Genomic DNA, 21,113 nt, shown 5'->3' with positions numbered 1-21,113 from the left:
GAAGTCCCAGTTATACCCTTGCATCAGTAGAAGTTAGACCCTCTTATAACCCTGTTTGGCCCTGTCTTAGTAGGGTGGGGTCCCTCTTATGGCCCTGTCTCAGTAGGGTGAGGTCCAGGGCCGTCTTTAATATTGATTGGACCCTGGGCAAAAAATTTCTTGGACCCCCTCCCCCCCATGCAATTTCACTCTCCACCTGCTCTGAAACATACAATAAATAGCAGCTAGACTCAAAATCAGTTAACGGTACCAGATCAGGCAGATCATGCTTACTGACTGGTTGCTAGAGGTTATAGCACACATTACGGCTCACTGCTTGGTTGCTAGAGGTTACAGCAAATGATTTCTGCTTGTTAATTGGTGGCTAGAGATTACTGTACAGTAAAACTGCTCTCTGATTGGTTGTTAGTGGTTACAGCACATCATCTCCCCACTGCAGGGGAGCCTGATATACATATAAATGCAGCCTTTATTTACATATCAATGCCGCCAGCCACAGCTATTTACTTAGTAATGCCACCGCAATTTACATATGAATGCCGGTTATTTATATGTAAACAGGCGAGTCATCTGTACACAACAATAGGGCAGAGCTGGGCAGCATTAGTGTCAGCACTTCACACTGAGATATCGAGACACAGCACAGGACTAAAACTTCAAGGGACAAGGGAATTTAAACTGGGAAAATTTGCAAGTATGAGGCAGCTGCTCTGGGCCCCACAACAATGACAGGCCCCAGGGCAGCTGCCCCTTTTGCCCTGCCTTAAAGACGGCCCTGGAGAGGTCCCACTTATGGTCCTGTCTCAGTAGGGTGAGGTCTATCTTATGGCCTTTTCTTAGTAGGGTGAGTTCCCTGGTATGGCCCTGTCTCAGTAGGGTGAGGTCCCTCATATGGCCCTGTCTCAGTAGGGTGAGGTCTCTCTTATGGTCCTGTCTCAGTTGGGTGAGGTCCCTCTTATGCCCCTGTCTCAGTAGGTTGAGGTCTCTCTTATGGTCCTGTCTCAGTTGGGTGAGGTCCCTCTTATGGCCCTGTCTTAGTAGGGTGAGGTCCCACTTATGGCCCTGTCTCAAGAAATAGGTTTTCTTGTTGCCATCACTCCTGGCAGTAGGATCCCTGGCATCCCTTTTTGGCAATTCAGCTGTGAGGAGTAACACAGTAGTGTGGGGGTCAGGGGTTTGTCGCACACAGAGCACATGGGTCAAAACTATGTCACGCACAGTGTGCAGGGGTCAGGGTATGTTACACCATAAACAGGAGTGTATGATGCACAGTGCAAGCATCGGGAGACTATAATGTAGAGTAAAAGAGTCAAGGATGTGTAATGCACAGAGTTCAGGGGTCAGTGGTACTTAATGCACAAAGTACAGGGGTATGTAACAAAGAATCCAGGGGTCAGGAAAACATAATGCACAGAGTACAGGGTTGTGTAACTAACAGAGGTCAGGGGTGTGTAACACACAGATTGTAGGGATCAGGAGTGTGTAACACCGAGTTCAGGGAGCAGCAGTATATAAAGCACAGAGTGTAAGGGTTCAGGGTTACCTTTCATCACTATAGTTTGCTTACTGCTTACTACTTCCTAAACCTCCCAAAGGCAGCAGCTACACAATTCAAAGGGAAGGGATTCTATGGATTCTAAGGGAAGTTCCCAAAACATGGCCCGTTGGGGGTACTTGAGGACTGAGGTTGCGAATCACTGTTTTAGATGACAGAAGGTATGTCTTCTGTACATTTTGGGAAGTATTCTTATGCCGTGTACACGCGAACGGACTTTCCGGCAGACTAGGTCCGACGGTCTTCCCGACAGACTTTTGGTGGACTTTCCGAACGGACTTGGCCACACACAATCACACCAAAGTCCAACAGATTCGACCGTGATGACGTACGACCGGACTAGAATAAGGAAGTTCATAGCCAGTAGCCAATAGCTGCCCTAGTGTTGGTTTTCGTCCGTCGGACTAGCATACAGACAAACTGATTTTTCGTCCGGACTCGAGTCCGTCGGAAAGATTTGAAACGTTCTAAATCTAAATGTGATTTTTCGACAGCAAAGGTCAGATGAAGCCCACACACAATCAAATTGTCAGACGGATTTATTCCGTCAGATCTTTGCTGTCGAAAAGTCCGGCGGTGTGTACACGGCATTAGGAGACTTGTTTCAGGTCATGTCGTGTGTATGGTGTTGTGTCAGGGATTGCTCTGCTCTCTCTCCATCCATCTCCTGATATCCCAGCCTGCACTGTATCCCCTGTAGTCATCCTCTGCCCCCTCTTCTTCACTCTCCATGTATCATCCTCTCCTTCCTCTTCCTCGCTCTCCATGTATCACTCTCACTCCTCTTCTGGGTGGGTCTGGGCTGAGTCAGGATGCTGTGTCTGAGTGTGTTGGTTTGGGGGGGAGCTGCTGGGTTTATTTAGTGCTCATAGCAGAGACGTTCCCCAGGCTGAGACCCCATTGAGCAACTCCTGCCATATACTTCGGTGAGATAGAAGAGGGGGCCAGGGTAAAGGCGGGGGGGCTTTTGTGCTAGCTGCACCCCTGCATATAAATCCAGCTGATCACCATCTCATCTATCAGAAGATGCCTGAGCCCTGAGACTGAAGTGTTCAGGAGGCCAGTTCTCTTTCAGAAGAGTGGCTGGGCACAGAAAGAGGTGCCAAGTTGGCCAACAAGTGGAAAGTAACGTGCTTTTCCCAGGACAGAAGGGGGCAAAGTACAAGGCTGCTTATACCTCTACCTCCGCTAGGTGGGCAGCTACCATGGAGAGGTCACCATCCACTCTCGTGCTGCTTCTCTGGATTTTGGATGTTGCTGCCACACGGCGTAAAATTCTTCTACCCATCAAACCGGAGCAGGATCTTCTGCCATCCAAGTCACAGATAGGTGAGTGAAGCCAAGAGTCATGGCCAGTGCCCAGACTTTCTAGCGGCTCCAATGTATTGATTAGCTGAGTAAGTGAGGAGGTTGCACAGCAACTGGCATGCAATGGGGGAGGTTGGTGGGATGCCATGGGGTATCACGTGTATGGGGTCTTGGTGTTGAAATCCAGCATTTGTACCAATATGACGGGCTTTTGGCCATTCCAGGAGCCATGGCATGTTTTGTGAGCTGTGACTATTATGTGGCCAAGTCATAATTGCACTGAATGGGATTTTGGCTCCCATTGGTTGCTATGAGTGAATGTTTATGTGACTTGCCTTCTTCCAGAACTTCACGCCACATCCCAGTCAGATATTCAGGTTCTCCTCTGTTGTGTCACATTTTCCCCCTTAATTCCTTAAAACCTGTCCCTTTCTTAAAGTAAGATAGCAAAAGCAACATCTGGCTTGCAGAACCTGCAATCCAAGTCACAGCGAGGGAACACTCAGATTGCCCCCCCAGAAGCTCCCTGGTCACCCGTTCTCTTTGGAGTCTTCCAACTGCACAGTAAGGTAGTCTGCCCGGCCTCTACCATTATATATTGTGTTTTTGAAATGAAAAACCCTTGAAATAATCTTTAGTGGACCTGTCTAAAAATTATTATACCTACACCCACCGCCAACCCCCCCCCCCTCCCCGTCTGTCGGGTCACAGGCACCCCCCCCCCACACACACACACACACCGGTTGGCTGCCATCTAGGTTAATGGGCAGCCCTTCCTCCAGGCGGCGGGTAACATCTCCTCCCCCTGGTGCTTCACGCGGTTTCCCCTGCGTCTCCTCCCTCCTCCTCTCTTCAGCAGCCAATAGGATTGCTTTCTTCTCTCAGCCAATCGGATGACAGGTCTCAGGACCTGCTTCCTGATTGGCCCGGGAGGAGAATCAGGAAGCCAATAGTGAATATCAATTCACTATTGTCACACTACTGGGTGGGCTCTGTGCGCCAGGCCCATCCTTTTTGGAAGCCTATTAGAGCCTTTGGCTCTAATCGCTTGCTTTTAAAAAAAAAAACCTTTGGAATCCATGCGTCCGGGGCCCCACATGTAGATTAGGGGTCCGACGCATGGATTAGGGGGAGCGGCACCCCTGCGTCCTGCGTTACGGGCCGTCACTCTGGAATTTGTTCTTCTCTAATAACAAGAAAAGCATTAAAATAGATCCCTTGGAGCCAACAACAATAGACCCCCCCAACAACAATAGACTCCACCCCAGCAACAATAGACTCCACCCCAGCAACAATGGATCTCTCACACAACAATAGACTTCCCCGGCAACTATGGACCCCACCCCAGAAACAATAGTTCCCTCACACAACAATAGACTCCCCACACAGCAACAATGGACCACCGGCAACAAAATACCACCCCCAGCAACATTAGACCCCCAGCAGCAACAACAGATCCCCCAGCATCCAGCAGCAGCTACAACAATAGACCTCTCCCTCAACAGTAGATCCCTACCATAAGACTCCCCAGCAACAAAAGATCACCCATTAGCAACAATAGACCCTCAGACAAAAACAGATCCTTGTCAGTGACAATAGAACCCCCAGCAGCCAGCATCAATAGACCCTACAGCATACCCCTTGCTAATTCATATAGACACTGCTGGGGGTGCCGGAACTGTGTTACCCCGCTTTCCCGCTGAAAATAAGCCCTATAACTAATCTGACTTCTGGAAAAAATCTTTTTTTTGTTATTTTTTTTATTTATTGGTTTTCTGAAAAAGTTGTACAATACAGAGCCTTTGAGCAAGATCTTTTTTTTTTTAACAACCCCCTCTCCTACCTACAAAGAATAACAATGGCCATAGAATAAATGTAGACAGTGAAGACTTTAGAGCCCCCTTACATTGGTGGTCAGTGGCAGAGGGCCCCCTTTCATTGGTGGTCATTGGAGGAGGACCTCCTTATATTGGTGATCAGTGGAAGAAAGGCCCCATTACAGTGGTGGTCATTGTAGAAGGCCCCCCTTATATTGGTGGTAATTGTAGAAGGGCTCCATTACAGTGGTGGTCATTGTAGAAGGCCCCCCTTATATTGGTGGTAATTGTAGAAGGGCTCCGTTACAGTGGTGGTCATTGTAGAAAGCCCCCCTTATATTGGTGGTAATTGTAGAAGGGCTCCATTACAGTGGTGGTCATTGTAGAAGGCCCCCCTTATATTGGTGGTAATTGTAGAAGGGCTCCATTACAGTGGTGGTCATTGTAGAAGGCCCCCCCTTATATTGGTGGTAATTGTAGAAGGGCTCCATTACAGTGGTGGTCATTGTAGAAGGCCCCCCTTATATTGGTGGTAATTGTAGAAGGGCTCCATTACAATGGTGGTCAGTGGAGAAGAGCTCCCTTATATTGGTAGTCTATGGAGAAGAGTCCCCTTACATTTTGGGTCAGTGGGAGAAGGAACACTTTACATTGATAATCAGCGGATAAGGGCCGCCTTACATTGGTGGTCAGTAGGAGAAGAGCCTCCTTAATATGATAGTGATCAGTGGGCCCCTTATATTGGTGTGCAGTAGGACAAGGGCTCCTTTATATTGGTAATCAATGGAGAAAGCTCCCCTTAGGCCGCGTACACACGCGGGGACTGTTCGCTCAACTTTGTCCGCTGAACAGTGTTTGGGCGGACAGTCCGCCCGTGTGTGGGCTTTCAGCGGACAGTTTCAGCGGACAGTCTGCTGAACAAAGTTTTTCGGAAATTCCGAAAAACTGTCCGCTGAAACTTTGTTTCAGCGAACAGTCCCCTCGTGTGTAGGCTTGTTCGTCAAACTAAGTTCCGCGCATGCTCAGAAAGGATTTACACGCCGAAGTTTGCATTGCAGTGTATAGGACGTCGTTTTCTAGTCCCGTCGTACGTGCCGTTCACATCATCGCGCACGGTTTCAGCGGACTGTTCGTTCGTCGTGTGTGGCCAAGTCCGTCCATGCTAATTTTGAGCGGACTGTCCGCTGAAACTGTTTGACGGACAAAGTTGAGCGAACAGTCCCCTCGTGTGTACGCGGCCTAACATTGATAATCAGTGGAGACGGTCCCTTTGCATTGGTGGTCAGTGGGAGTAGGGCCCCCCTTATATTGATGGTCGGTGGGAGAAGGACCAACATATACTGGTGATCAGTGGAGAAGGGCCCCCCTATATTGGAGGTCGGTGAGAGAATGACCTCTTTATATTGGTGGATCGTGGGAAATGGCCTCTTACATTTGTGGTCAGTGGCGAAGGGCCTTCATACTGCCAACTTACCCCTAGCAACCTCTGGGCAAAGCCTTCAGTCTCACTACGGTCTTTTTCCTTTAGGTTGTAATTTTGATGGTAAAATATACTCGCTGGAGGACACTTGGCATCCAGACCTGGGAAAACCCTTTGGGGTCGCTTACTGTGTGTTGTGCCGCTGTGAGGTGGTAAGTTAAGGTCTGCTAGAACTTTGGTGGCCTAGTGGCTCATTGTTGTCCTATCAGGTGGGCCTAAATACAGGGCTCGCCATTGCTAATATCCTGGGAATGCTAGTTGTCTGGCCGATATATTTATCCCCTGGCTTCATTATCTTTGAGTCACTGACCTTGAACAAGTACGCAGATCAGGAGAATTAAAAATCCTTTTCTACATACTGTTATGCGTCAGTGACTCAAAGTATTTATGCCAGTGGTTTGTAGGCAGGTGCCTACTGTTGGGGTGTATACTGCCTCATGTTCCCTATCCAAGTTCAATGCTCCTAAAATAAAGACCAAAAAAACAAAACCCCCAGACTGTTTAATAAACCACCAGGAAGTGTGAGAAAACACCTTTTGCTTGGCTGTGGGTGCTGTGAGGGGGGAAATAGGCCTAAAATCCCCCCTTCTAGAACTAATCCTCTACCCCTCAAATTTCCCCATCCAAGCACAAATCCTCTTCCCCCACTCCAAATCTCCCCCCTTCTAGCACTAATTACCCTCCCCCAATCCCCTAACCCCTAGCACAGTCCCCAGCCCCCTCAAAATTTTCCTCCCTAGCACAAATACCACCCAATCATCCCTATTAGCACAAATCCCCCCCCCCCAAAAAAATCCCCTCTACCATACTACTTTTAAAGCACAAATCCCCCTCCTAGCACAAATCCTCTTCCCCATCCCCCCCTCCCAACACAGATAACCCCAAATCACCACTCCTAGCACACCTCCCGAAATTTGCCCTCCTAGAACAATTCTTAACTCCTGACGCCCCCCCAAATTCCCCTTCTCAACACAAATCCCCTCCCCCCAATCTCCTCGGGGTGCCCCCTCCACCTCACATGATACCACAGAGTCCTGCCCACCCCTTGTCCCAACCCTGAGGTCTGGGGATAGTTATTAGCCAGCATTGGGAGGACGGGCCCAGCCATGGGTGTTACAGGCCCGAAGTTATAGAGGGATGGCCCAAGTTGGGGGCGACTTTGTGCTGCCAGATTCTCTGAATGACTTCCTTTATCTTTTCTTTTACCAGCGAAGTCGTTGGGAAAAGGAATCCGGGAAGATCAGCTGTAAGAACATCAGAAGTCATTGCCCACCGCCAGCCTGTACCAATCCTGTGGAGGTCCCGGGACAGTGCTGTCGGGTTTGCCCCAAGAGTAAGGCGATCTCTGTCCTCCGGGTTGTCTCTCCTGACCCTGATAGACTCCCATCTGACTTTATGTATCTCACATTATATTGTTTTTACAGCAGTTTATCAAATTAATTTTAATCTTGCGTCTCTTCCAGTTCCGGACGTTCCACTTCTTCTGAAGAAGTCAGAGGTTGTAGTCAATGAGTTTGAGTATTTCCAGGAAAAGGACGATGACCTGTACAATGATCGCTCGTACCTGAGCTCTGATGATGATGATGATGATGATGATGATGATGACAGCTGGACAGGTAAAGGCACGGAGATTCCAGTTTGTTCGTCTTTTTTTTTTCTTCACTTGCTTCAGTTATGGGAATAAATATGTCATTTCCTAGCTGGAGGATTTCCAGAATCATTTAGACCAGGGGTCTCCAAACAAGGGGCCAGTTTACTGCCCTTCAGACTTCTGGGGGGCCGGACTGAGGACACTGGAAGTAGAAACTGTCCTGGCAACAGTGGGAGAAAACAATACAAACAATTCCTCTGCCTAGTACATGTAAACATGTACTATGGGAAGAGATAGCACCCCATCATTGGTGTCTGTGGGAGGAATAGTGCCCCATCATTGATGTCAGTGGTAGGAATAGTGTCCTATCATTGGTGTCAATGGGAGATATAGTGCCCCATCATTGGCGTCAGTGGTAGGAATAGTGTCCTATCATTGGTGTCAGTGGGAGGAAGAGTGCCCCATCATTGATGTCAGTGGGATGAATAGTGGCCCATCATTGGTGTCAGTGGGATGAATAGTGCCCCATCATTGGGTGAAGTGGGAGGAATAGTATCTTATCATTGGTGTCAGTGGGAGGAATAGTGCCCCATCATTGGTGTCAGTGGGAGGAATAGTATCTTATCATTGGTGTCAGTGGGAGGAATAGTGCTCCATCATTGGTGTCAGTGAGAGGAATAGTGCCCCATCATTGGTGTCAGTGGGTGGATTAGTGACCCATCATTGGTGTCAGTTAGAGGAATAGTGTCCCATTATTGGTGTCAGTGAGAGGAATAGTGCCCCATCATTGGCGTCAGTGAGAGGAATAGTGCCCCATTGTTAATGACAGTAGCAGGAATTATGCCCCATTGCTGGAGTCAGTGTGAGGAATAGTGCCCCATCATTGGTGTCAGTGGTCCAAGGAATTGTGCTCCATCATTGGTATCAGTGGGAGGAATAGTGCCCCATCGTTGGTGTCAGTGGGAGGAATAGTGCCCCATCATTGGTGTCAGTGGAAGTAATGGTGCCCCATCGTTGGTGTCAGTGGGAGGAATAGTGCCCCATTGTTGGTGTCAGTGGGAGGAATAGTGCCCCATCGTTGGTGTCAGTGGGAGGAATAGTGCCCCATCATTGGTGTCAGTGGAAGTAATGGTGCCCCATCGTTGGTGTCAGTGGGAGGAATAGTGCCCCAACATTGGTGTCAGTGGAAGGAATGGTGCCCCATCGTTGGTGTCAGTGGGAGGAATAGTGCCCCAACATTGGTGTCAGTGGCAGGAATAGTGCCCCATTGTTGATGTCAGTAGGAGGAATTGTGCCCCATTGTTGGTGTCAGTGGGAGGAATAGTGTGCCAAGGGCCACTTAAAATCAAACAAAGAGGTGCATCTGGCCCCCGGGCCACAGTTCGGAGACCACTGATCTAGACCTTTCCTCCCTGACCTTTCATTATTGGATTTCTGTTTTCTCAATCCTGGAGGCTCAACATCACATGTGGGCATTACCTCGGGTAGTCTGTATGCCACTACAGCCTGTCATGAAACACCCACTACTCCACATTGACAAGGGATTTTTTTGATATTTGCAAAACTCTATGTGACATTTCAATTAATTTTAATAATAATAATAATAATAATAAAAAAAAAGAACAATGTTCCATGATCGGCGTATCTACACTGCTGTCATCCCACCGCATTTCACTGAACATCAACTGTTGCGTCGTAACTCTGCGGCTTCTGTGAATGTAACCTCAGGCAGCTTTTGCTTATTAGGAAGCCAAACCCTTGCAAGTCACTCATGCACACGGACGTTTTTACAGCCGCTTTTTTGAGCTTTTTTTGCAGCTTAAAAACGGCTGTCCATGTTAGTCTATGGCTTCATGCCCACCTAGGCGTTTTTGAGCTGCAAATGGCATAGGCGTTTTTAAGCTGTAAAAAAAACCCAGGACCAGTGCGTTCCGTGGCGTGGAGCTAGAGCTGTAAAAACGCGAATCGCGGGAAAACGCGCAAAAACGCCAATGCAAAACGCTGTAAAAATCACGTTTTTAACGAAGATTTTTCCAGGCATCGGAGCTAGCTTTGCAGCCAGTTTTTTAAAACGTCCGTGTGCATGAGCACTGATAAGTTCACCGTTTGACAAAAAAATAAATAAATGCAAATTTTTTTGCAGGTAAAAAAATGTGCATTTTTTTCTTTTTTTTTTTTTTTTTGGTTTTGGGAGCCTGTAAAGAGTTGCACTGCAATCAGCAGATCGCTGACACCATGAAGGTCTCCTGCAGATCCGTCAGTGTATTCATTGAGAACTACAAGCTGACAGCCGCTAATGCTGTTGGGACTTGTAGTTTTCCCATTCAAAGAACACTGCAAGTGACACGGGCGGGCAGAGCCCCACATGGCCCCAGGTTTTTTTTTTTTTTTTAACTGTGACAGCTAGCAGGGGGAGAAGATCCCTGCTACCCGGTCCATTCATACGCCCATAACATGGGTGCAACATGTTATAAAGGGGAACTTATCCTTTAAACCTTTCATAGATTCACTGATAACTGTGGATTCATTGTAAGTTCTGTATCTGAAATGATTCTAGACACAGAAATAAATGTGATTGGAATGTTGGACCTTCAAAGTATCATCAATAATTGGTCTGTGATGTATTTGCTGTATGTCTCCTGGGGTTGTATACAGGTGCTGAATACTCCACCCTACATGATATTTACAAACATTCTGTTTTCACAGAATTTGTTGCTTTTTTGACTGCATCGGGCCATGTGGAGCCTCCAGCGAAGAGCGGCCTCGCCAAAGCTAAGTTTAGCCTGCTGAGTTCCAACATGTTGTTCTCCATCAATTATAAAGGGTATTGTTCCTGCTGTTTTTTGATTCTCTTCTTACATAACGTATTCAAAAGTCTTATTGGCAGTGCCCATTATGAGGGATTCCCACTATCACTCCGCTAAGTTCCCAGGTCTGTACAACTGCTGTACCCATTATATGGGGTTCCCACCATCTCTAAGATGAGTTCTGGGTCTGTACACCTGCTGTGCCCATCATGGGGAGTTCCTACCATCCCTGTGCTGAGTTCCCAGGTCTGTATACCTGCTGTGCCCATTATGAGGGGTCCCCACAATCCTTGTGCTGAGTTCCCGGGTCTGTATACCTGCTTTACCCATTATGAAGGGTTCCCACCATCCCTGTGCTGAGTTCCCAGGTCTGTATACCTGCTGTGCCCATTATGAGGGGTCCCCACAATCCTTGTGCTGAGTTCCCGGGTCTGTACACCTGCTGTGCCCATTATGAGGGGTTCCCAACATCCATGTGCTGAGTTCCTGGGTCTGTACACCTGGTGTACCCATTATGAAGGGTTCCCACCATCCCTGTGCTGAGTTCCTGGGACTGTACACCTGCTGTGCCCATTATGAAGGGTTCCAATCATCCCTGAGCTGAGTTCCCAGGTCTGCACACCTGCTGTGCCCATTATGAGGGGTTCCTACCATCCATGTGCTAAGTTCCTGGGTCTGTACAGCTGGTATGCCTATTATGAGTGGTTCCCACCATCTCTAATTTGAGTTCTGGGTCTGTACACCTGCTGTGCCCATCATGGGGGGGGGGGGGGTCCTACCATCCCTGTGCTGAGTTCCCAGGTCTGTATAACTGCTGTGCCCATTATGAGGGGTCCCCACCATCTTTAAGATGAGTTCTGGGTATGTACACCTGCTGTGCCCATTATGAGGGGTTCCCAACATCCATGTGCTGAGTTCCTGGGTCTGTATACCTGCTGTGCCCATTATGAGGGGTTACAATCATCCCTGAGCTGAGTTCCCAGGTCTGCACACCTGCTGTGCCCATTATGAGTGGTTCCCACCATCCCTGAGCCAAGTTCCTGGGTATGCACAGCTGGTGGGCCCATTATGAGGGGTTCCCACCATCTCTAATTTGAGTTCTGGGTCTGTACACCTGCTGTGCCCATCATGGGGGGGGGGGGGGTCCTACCATCCCTGTGCTGAGTTCCCAGATCTGTATAACTGCTGTGCCCATTATGAGGGGTCCCCACAATCCCTGTGCTGAGTTCCTGGGACTGTACACTTACTGTTCCCATTATGAGGGGACTGCACCATCCCTTTACTGAGTTACTGGGTCTGTACACCTGCTGTGCCCATTATGAGGGGTTCCCACCATCCCAGTGCTGAGTTCCTGGGACTGTACACTTGTTGTGCCCATTATGAGGGGTCCCCACCATCCCTGTGCTGAGTTCCTGGGGTCTGTACACCCGCTGTGCCCATTATGAGGGGTTCCCAACATCACTTTTCTGAGTTCCTGGGTCTGTATACCTGCTGTGCCCATTATGAGGGGTTCCCACCATCCCTGAGCTGAGTTCCCAGGTCTGTACAGCAGAGATGGAAGATCTCAATGTTGGAGAATAGAAGTCAGGGACTGACTCCACTCACCAAGCCCCATCCAAACAATTATCTCTTTTGGATAGACTGACCCTTTAAGTCATGGTTTATGATTTATGTGGTGACCATTTCCTGCTCTTCTTCGTAATGTGGGTTCATATAATTCATTCTTGACCATTCATTGTGTTTAGGATGCATGAACTTTCCCGGGTTCGTTTCTCAGATGTTGGCGGCTCTGTGCTGTTTGAGCACCCCGTGCACAGAGTGGGGCACAGCGACACGGTAAGTCATGTGGATGAAGCCACCCTTGTCTCGCGTTTTTTCTCCTTTCCGCTCCCCTCACCTATCCAATATTTTGCTCTGCAGATGTGCGGTATATGGCGCTCCGTTCCTCGCTCCTCCCTCCATCTTCTACGTCTGGGACACATTCGCGTTTCCCTGGTAACAGAGACACTTCCCAAACCTGAAATATCGGGCAAGATTGTCCATCACAAAGCTTTATTCTCAGGTAGCGTTTCTGTGAGGGGTCAACAGAAATCGACCAGCTACAGAATAAGACTTAAAGAGAATCTGAGGCGATCACCATCCAGCAAACACTGCCGCTGTGCTAAATTTTAAATATTTAACCTAAAGTGACCCGTATGCAGTTCACTTCAGCAAGATTCCAGAGGGCTCTTCACGTGGCTCTGCTTCCTGTATCTGGGCTGTGGAACTTTTCTGTTCCCCTTATCCCTCTCTACCCCAACTCACATATATACCCTCTAAATCAGGGGTCTCCAAACGTTGACCCGGGTGCCAGATGCAGTCCTTTGCTTGCCTTTATATGGCCCTTGAGGGACCATTCATCCAACTGATACCAATAATGGGGCATAATTCCTCCCACTGACACCAATAATGGGGCATAATTCCCCCCACTGACACCAATGATGGGACACTATTCCTCCCACTGACACCAATGATGGGGCACTATTCCTCCCACTGACACCAATGATGGGACACTATTCCTCCCACTGACACCAATGATGGGGCACTATTCCTCCCACTGACACCAATGATGGGACACTATTCCTCCCACTAACACCAATGATGGGGCACTATTCCTTCCATTAATACCAACGATGGGACAATATTCCTCCCACTGACACCAACAATGAGGCAGTATTTCTCTTATTACTACCAGTAATGTGACACTACTCCTCCCACTGATACCGGTGATGATGCACTATTCCTCCCATTGACACGGACAGTGGGACACTATTCCTCCAATTAATACCAATGATGTGACACTATTCTTCCCACTAACACCCGTGATGGGGCACTATTCTATTCACTGATACAATTAATAGGGCACTATTCCTCCCACCGATGCCATCAATGGAGCACTATTCCTCCCCCCTGACACCAATGATGGGACACTATTCCTCCCACTGATACCATCAATGGGGCACTATTTCTTTCACTGATACCATCGATGGAGCACTATTCCTCCCCACTGACACCAATGATGGGACACTTCTTCCCACTGACACCAATGATGGGACAATTCCTCCCACTGACACCGATAATGAGGCACTATTCCTCCCACTAACACAATGATGGGGCACTATTTCCCCCACTGACACCAATGATGGGGCACTATTCTTCCCACTGATACCATCAATGGGACACTATTTCTTTCACTGATACCATCGATGGAGCACTATTCCTCCCCACTGACACCAATGATGAGGCACTATTCCTCCCACTAACACAATGATGGGGCACTATTTCCCCCACTGACACAAATGATGGGTCACTATTCCTCCCACTGGCACCAATGATGAGTCACTATTCCTCCCACTAATACCAATGATGGGGCACTATTCCCCCCACTGACACCAATGATGGGGCACTATTTCTCCCATTGACAGGAACAGCGAGGCACTATTCCTCCCATTTATATCAATGATGTGAAACTATTCTTCCCACTGACACCTGTGATGGGGCACTATTCCTCCCACTGATATCATCAATGCTGCACTATTCCTCCCACTGATATCATCAATGCTGCACTATTCCTCCCCACTGATACCAATGAAGGGACACTATTCCTCCCCACTGATACCAATGATGGGGCACTATTTTTCCCACTGACACCAATGATGGGGCACTATTCCTCCCACTGACACCATCAATGGGGAGCTATTCCTCCAATGGCGAGGTATTGTTTACTGCTACTGACGCTGGTGCATTTTCTACTCCTAGTGGCAACAGTCCAGCCCTCCTAAAGCTTGAAGGACAGTAAATTGGCCCTTTATTTGGAAAGTTTTGAAGACCCCCCGCTCTAAATGATTCCTATTGTTAGAGGAAAAAAATACCCTTTAAGCTGCGCTCCAGCCTTGAGTCTCCACTCCCGTTCTGGAAAAGAAGTGGGGCCTTTCTTTGGTATCCAGATTACTGCCTGCATGACATGGACATTTCCTATTGGATGGCGCTTTCAGGATCCAAAAGGGGAGTGACATCATCATGAGGAGACTGGCTGGCAAGGGCACATCTGCGGTGGTGCATTAGTGGGGCACCACTTCCAGAAACAGTGCCTTGTACCAGTGTTTCTCAACTCCAGTCCTCAAAGTGCCCCCAACAGGTCGTGTTTTCAGGATTTCCCTCAGATGAAACAGCTATGGGAATTACTAAGGCAGAGAAACTGATCAACTCACCTGTGCAAAATAATGGAGAGCCTGAAAACATGACCCGTTGGGGCGCCTTGAGGACTGGAGTTGAGAAAACACTGCCTTGTACTGTCAGAATTGTTATGTGAGGCAGCAGTGGATGTGTCTGAGAATCTTCCTTCTGCGGGACAGGCGGGTGTTCCCAGATCACCAGAGAAAGAATCGGGGAGGGTGGTGGACTACAGTAGTGCCAATGTGGGCAGACTGTGCTTCCTATAGAACTTAGAGACTTTGTATTAAGTTTTGCCCTGGAGTTTACCATTGGTGGTGCGGCATGTATTGTTTGCCACAGTGTTTCTCAACTCCAGTCCTCAAGGCGCCCCAACAGGTCAGGTTTTCAGGATTTCCCAAAGAATTGAAACGCCTGTGGTAATTACCAAGGCAGTGAAACTGATCAAATCACCTGTGCAAAATAATGGAAATCCTGAAAACATGACCTGTTGGGGCGCCTTGAGGACTGGAGTTGAGAAACGCAGGTTTGCCAGATATAAGGACTGATGGAGAGACTGGGAGCCAAGACATGGAAAACCTCACAGAGATCTTTATTATTTGTTTTATCTCCAATAGAATCTTTTAGTGCTCTTCTAATGCCAGAGAGCACGGCTATTTGGGGCGGGGAATGCGGTCTGGTCATGCTGACACTCAGCGATGGAGATGACAACCTTCATTTTATCCTCATGCTCAGAGGGATACAAGGGGAGGAGCGAGGTAAGACTCCCGGGATCAAAAAAAAAAAAAAAAATTATGGAAGGATCCCCCCAAGGGTTTTTTTTTAGCAGCTAGGTATTCTAATCAATATAGTTTATAATATTGTAAAATCTTTATTGGACAAAATTAGTACAAATAGAATTTGAAATATGAATTCTGGCTACAGGTGTATACAATCATGTTCCATTGCTCCCGGGATCATGGGACCTACGGGAGAAGCTTGCAGACTATCTATCACACCATTGGAGAAATGCTCTGCAGGTGCAGGAAGGATCACCGTACCACCACATACAACACTTGCCGACCGAGCTTTTTCTGGCACTTTTTGTTTACAAGTTTAAATCAGTATTTTTTTCTAGAAAATGACATAGAACTCCCAAACTTATATATATACAGTGCCTTGCGAAAGTATTCGCGCCCCTTGAACTTTTCAACCTTTTGCCACATTTCAGGCTTCAAACATAAAGATATAAAAATTTAATTTTTTGTGAAGAATCACCAACAAGTGGGACACAATTGTGAAGTGGAACGAAATCTATTGGATCTTTGAAACTTTTTTAACTAATAAAAAAATGAAAAGTGGGGCGTGCAAAATTATTCGGCCCCCTTGCTACTTTGTAGAGCCACCTTTTGCTGCGATTACAGCTGCAAGTCGCTTGGGGTATGTCTCTATCAGTTTTGCACATCGAGAGACTGAAATTCTTGCCCATTCTTCCTTGCAAAACAGCTTGAGCTCAGTGAGGTTGGATGGAGAGCGTTTGTGAACAGCAGTTTTCAGCTCTTTCCACAGATTCTCGATTGGATTCAGGTCTGGACTTTGACTTGGCCATTCTAACACCTGGATACGTTTATTTGTGAACCATTCCTTTGTAGATTTTGCTGTATGTTTGGGATCATTGTCTTGTTGGAAGATAAATCTCCGTCCCACTTTCAGGTCTTTTGCAGACTCCAACAGGTTTTCATCCAGAATGGTCCTGTATTTGGCTACATCCATCTTCCCCTCAATTTTAACCATCTTCCCTGTCCCTGCTGAAGAAAAGCAGGCCCAAACCATGATGCTGCCACCACCATGTGTGACAGTGGGGATGGTGTGTTGAGGGTGATGAGCTGTGTTGCTTTTACGCCAAACATATCGTTTTGTATTGTGGGCAAAAAGTTCGATTTTGGTTTCATCTGACCAGAGCACCTTCTTCCACATGTTTGGTGTGTCTCCCAGGTGGCTTGTGGCAAACTTTAGACAAGACTTTTTATGGATATCTTTGAGAAATGTCTTTCTTCTTGCCACTCTTCCATAAAGGCCAGATTAGTGCAGTGTACGACTGATTGTTGTCCTATGGACAGACTCTCCCACCTCAGCTGTAGTTCTCTGCAATTCATCCAGAGTGATCATGGGCCTCTTGGCTGCATCTCTGATCAGTCTTCTCCTTGTTTGAGCTGAAAGTTTAGAGGGACGGCCAGGTCTTGGTAGATTTGCAGTGGTCTGATACTCCTTCCATTTCAAAATTATCGCTTGCACAGTGCTCCTTGGGATGTTTAAAGCTTGGGAAATCTTTTTGTATCCAAATCCGGCTTTAAACTTCTCCACAACAGTATTACGGACCTGCCTGGTGTGTTCCTTGGTCTTCATGATGCTCTCTGCGCTTTCAACAGAACCCTGAGACTATCACAGAGCAGGTGCATTTATACAGAGACTTGATTACACACAGGTGGATTCTATTTATCACCATCAGTCATTTAGGACAACATTGGATCATTCAGAGATCCTCGCTGAACTTCTGGAGTGAGTTTGCTGCACTGAAAGTAAAGGGGCTGAATAATTTTGCATGCACCACTTTTCAGCTTTTTATTTGCTAAAAAAGTTTAAAATATCCAATAGATTTTGTTCCACTTCACAATTGTGTCCCACTTGTTGGTGATTCTTCACAAAAAATTTAAATTTTATATCTTTATGTTTGAAGCCTGAAATGTGGCAAAAGGTTGAAAAGTTCAAGGGGGTCGAATACTTTTGCAAGGCACTGTATATATATAATTTACAGATTGTTGCAATTTTTGTAGTAGTAGTAGTAGTAGTAGTTTTTCCCCCCCTGTCAGAAGGGCAATCTGCCTAACGATCAGTGGGTGCCGGAGGACATTGGGTACCGCACACCGGCCGATCGGCTTCCACAGTGTTTAATCGCGGTGGAAGCGAGCTACCAGAAGCGTGCATGTGCATCCCCTACCCGGAAGAGTCAGATCATGTGTGTATATACATGATCTGGCAAAGAGGTTCCACCCTGCAGCAACTGCGGTCGGCTCACATAATTTGTAATAAAAACATCTTTGCCATTCTGAAGATTCCCTCCAACTACTTTTTGCATTATTTGTATTTTTTTTTTTTCCATAAAATATTTTATTGAAAGATTCACAGCATACAAACATGCGAAACAGGTAAACATCAAGTACAAAAAGTGCTGCCACGGCCCTTTTGAATCGCATGCATTATTTTATACAACTCTGATGTAAGGGGGACTCTGATGGGGTCCCTAATATAACAGGGACTCTGAAGGGGACCCTGATATAAAGGGGGCTATGATTGGGAATTTGATGTAAGGGGGGGGGGTCTCTGATTGTTTTTTTTTCCTGTCCATAAATATACGTTGTGGCCTTTGTGCTGAAAATTGCGGAGACCCCTGTCCTAGGAGTTCAGTTAACGTTGGAAAAAAATGATGAATTTCCCAAAGCATGTTCCAACTTGCTATAATGTGTTGCAATGCAGTGCGAAGCATGGTAATAGAATACAGGAGAGCTGAATTCATCTTTTAACGATTAATTGTTAAAAGATTGCGATCTCGATTCAATCCCCCACACGATCTTAGAGGAACTGCAGTCTGCTCACATAATTTGTAATAAAAACATCTTTGCCATTCTGAAGCTTCCCTCCAACCACTTTTTGCATTATTTTATACTAAGGCCGTGTACACACGGGCGGACTGTTCGCCCAACTTTGTCCGCTGAACAGTGTTTCAGCGGACAGTCCGCTCGTGTGTGGGCTTCAGCGGACAGTTTCAGCGGACAGTCTGACAAACAAAGTTTTTCGGAATTTCCGTAAGACAGTCCGCTGAAACTTGGTTTTGTCCGTCCAAACTTGGTTTCAGCGGACAGTCCGCTCGTGTGTAGGCAAGTTGGAGGGACTAAGTATCGCGCATACTCAGAAAGGGTTTACACGGCCGAAGGTTGCATCACGTCATCACGCTCGTTTTCAGCGGACTGTTCGTTCATCGTGTGTGGTCAAGTCCGTTCATGCAAATTTTGAGCGGACTGTTTGTCGGATTGTTTGACGAACAAAGTTGGGCGAACAGTCCGCCCGTGTGTACGCGGCCTTATACTGTGATTCTCTACTAGCCAAATATGCTGCAGAAATCTCCCTCCACTGAGTCTGGCTGCAGCTATTTTAACTGTGGGCAGCTGAAGCTGCTGCCTGTTCACTTCCCGGGTTTACACAGACACACACCTCCAGCTCTGCAGCTCTCTTCGGTCCTCTTATGACTCATCCCCGCTCCCTTCCTGGAAAACGCTCACGATAGTGAGAGAGAGAGAGAGAGCTGTGGATGAAGTCATAAGCCTAGGCCAGTGATTGCGAACCTTGGCACCCCAGATGTTTTGGAACTACATTTCCCATGATCCTCATGCACTCTGCAGTGTAGTTGAGCATCATGGGAAATGTAGTTCCAAAACATCTGGGGTGCCAAGGTTCGCCATCTCTGGTCTAGGCTAATGACCAGACAAGAAACAGGAAGTGGGCTGTATAAGGGATTTACTGGCAGAAAAAAAATGTTTTAGTATCCAAAGTTGAAACAACGATGGCAGAAGATTTAATAGATGGAGAGATGGAAAAAAAATGCTTCCACTTTAACTGGTTTAAAAAAAAAAAACCTTGAGGGTTTACACCGTCTTTCAGCTTTAACAAAGCTTTTGCCTAGTGAAGTAAAACGGCCAGAAAACAATAAAAGGAATGTTTTTGATGGAGACAGATAATGATGAAAAATAAGGCAGGAATAAGGGAAAAGTCATTTTATAACGTAATGTTTGTTCCCCTTTACAGAACGGATTCTGATCACCGTACAGATCTTACATCACCGCTCTGTAATCAGAGCGCTCTGCGCGAATGTCACAGTCCAGGTATAAGACGGCAGGTTGTAAGCTTCGTACCATGACAAGAAGCAATTTAACTTTTTGTATTCTCTGATCTAATCTTGGCCCGGCCTCCATCCCATCCCTCTCTCTCTTTTTTTTTTTGCCCCTTTCCTCCCAGGAGATGGACTTTGCCGAGGTTTTTCCCAACCTCTCCAGCCAGGAGATGCTCTGGCTTGCCCAGGGGCAGCTGGAGATCGCTGTGCAAATGGAGGGCGTCCGTACACAGCGCATATCTGGCTTTATCACGGTCAGGAAGTCATGTGACAGTAAGTAAAAGACAAGAACACTTTGCTGTGGCATATAGTGACCGCATGTAGGGTAAGTGGGTGACACTCCCCTCCTTGTTGGGCGCCAAGTGTGGGTCACATAGGAGGCCTACCCCGGGGTGGGTTCTTCTGGGCTACACTAGGCACATTGGATAGGGTCACTGCCTTACACAGGGAGTACCTTTACATGTGCCGTTCTCACCAATGCCTTGGAGGTCGCTTTTAGAGATAACATAACCTTAAAGCGGAGTTCCGCTTAACAAAAAAAAAAATGAAAGCCAGCAGCTAGAAATACTGCAGCTGCTGACTTTTAATAATCGGACACTTGCCTGTCCCAGGGTCCAGTGATGCGGGGGAACGAAGCCCCGCTCGTCTCATCTTCCCCTCTGCGGCGCCGGCATCATCACTGTGGGTGCCCGGCTGTGCCTTCATAGCGGGGCATGCACTGCGCATGCGCGAGCCACGCGCCACACCGTGACTGGCCGGGCAATCATCTGGGACCTGTGACGTGTCCCAGATGTTTGCTGAGAGGGAGGGGGAGGCAGTGCGCCAGGAGGAAGTGGGAGCTGGAACCCTCTAAAAAAGAGGGTATCCGCCCCCCCCCCCAAAAAAAATGGGGCATGTCAGGGGGTCACCTTCCCTTAAAGCGCAAGTTCCATTTTTGGGTGAAACTCCACTTTAAGCTGGCCTCCGATTTAAAGATGGCCTGTACACTTGAACAGATGACCGAACTGAGTTACCGTATATACTCGAGTATAAGCCGAGATTTTCAGCCTCTTTTTTGAGGCTGAAAGTGCCCCCCTCGGCTTATACTCGAGTCATCGCCGTCTGTCTGCCCGATCAGCGTGTCGAGCAGACAGACGGCGGCCATTCGAGCGTTCAAAATCCGCGCCGCCGTCTGTGATAGGCGGAACACTCACTTTCCCTGCAGTCTGTGTTCCGCCTATCACGGACATCCTCTCATCCTCGTCCGTAGTATGAGGATGAGCGGACGTCCGTGATAGGCGGACCACTGGCTGCTGGGAAATTGAGTGTTCCGCCTATCACGGCGGAACACTCAATTTCCCAGCAGCCAGTGGTCCGCCTATCACGGACGTCCGCTCATCCTCATACTACGGACGAGGATGAGAGGATGTCCGTGATAGG

The 21,113-nt window shown here is 47.6% G+C and overlaps 1 protein-coding gene across 1 annotated transcript in view; it reads left to right on the top strand.

The window, feature by feature from the left end:
* Window positions 1-2,421: 2,421 nt before the first annotated feature.
* LOC143987002 (chordin-like) overlaps window positions 2,422-21,113 on the top strand; it is a 63,823-nt gene continuing 45,131 nt past the window's right edge. Inside the window, exons 1-10 of the mRNA XM_077485440.1 lie at window positions 2,422-2,884; window positions 6,209-6,312; window positions 7,370-7,493; window positions 7,624-7,776; window positions 10,458-10,575; window positions 12,304-12,394; window positions 12,479-12,620; window positions 15,388-15,528; window positions 19,610-19,686; window positions 19,820-19,967. Coding sequence (XP_077341566.1) covers window positions 2,761-2,884; window positions 6,209-6,312; window positions 7,370-7,493; window positions 7,624-7,776; window positions 10,458-10,575; window positions 12,304-12,394; window positions 12,479-12,620; window positions 15,388-15,528; window positions 19,610-19,686; window positions 19,820-19,967 — 1,222 coding nt within the window. The 5' untranslated portion in view covers window positions 2,422-2,760. The remainder of the gene's footprint in view (window positions 2,885-6,208; window positions 6,313-7,369; window positions 7,494-7,623; window positions 7,777-10,457; window positions 10,576-12,303; window positions 12,395-12,478; window positions 12,621-15,387; window positions 15,529-19,609; window positions 19,687-19,819; window positions 19,968-21,113) is intronic.

Source organism: Lithobates pipiens, unplaced genomic scaffold (genome assembly GCF_037356315.1).
Source record: "Lithobates pipiens isolate NorthernLeopardFrog02 unplaced genomic scaffold, aLitPip1_a1.2 Scaffold_18, whole genome shotgun sequence".
Lineage (NCBI taxonomy): Eukaryota > Metazoa > Chordata > Amphibia > Anura > Ranidae > Lithobates > Lithobates pipiens.
The sequence above is the reverse complement of the archived record's forward strand: the minus strand, read 5'-3'. Positions and strand labels throughout refer to the sequence as shown.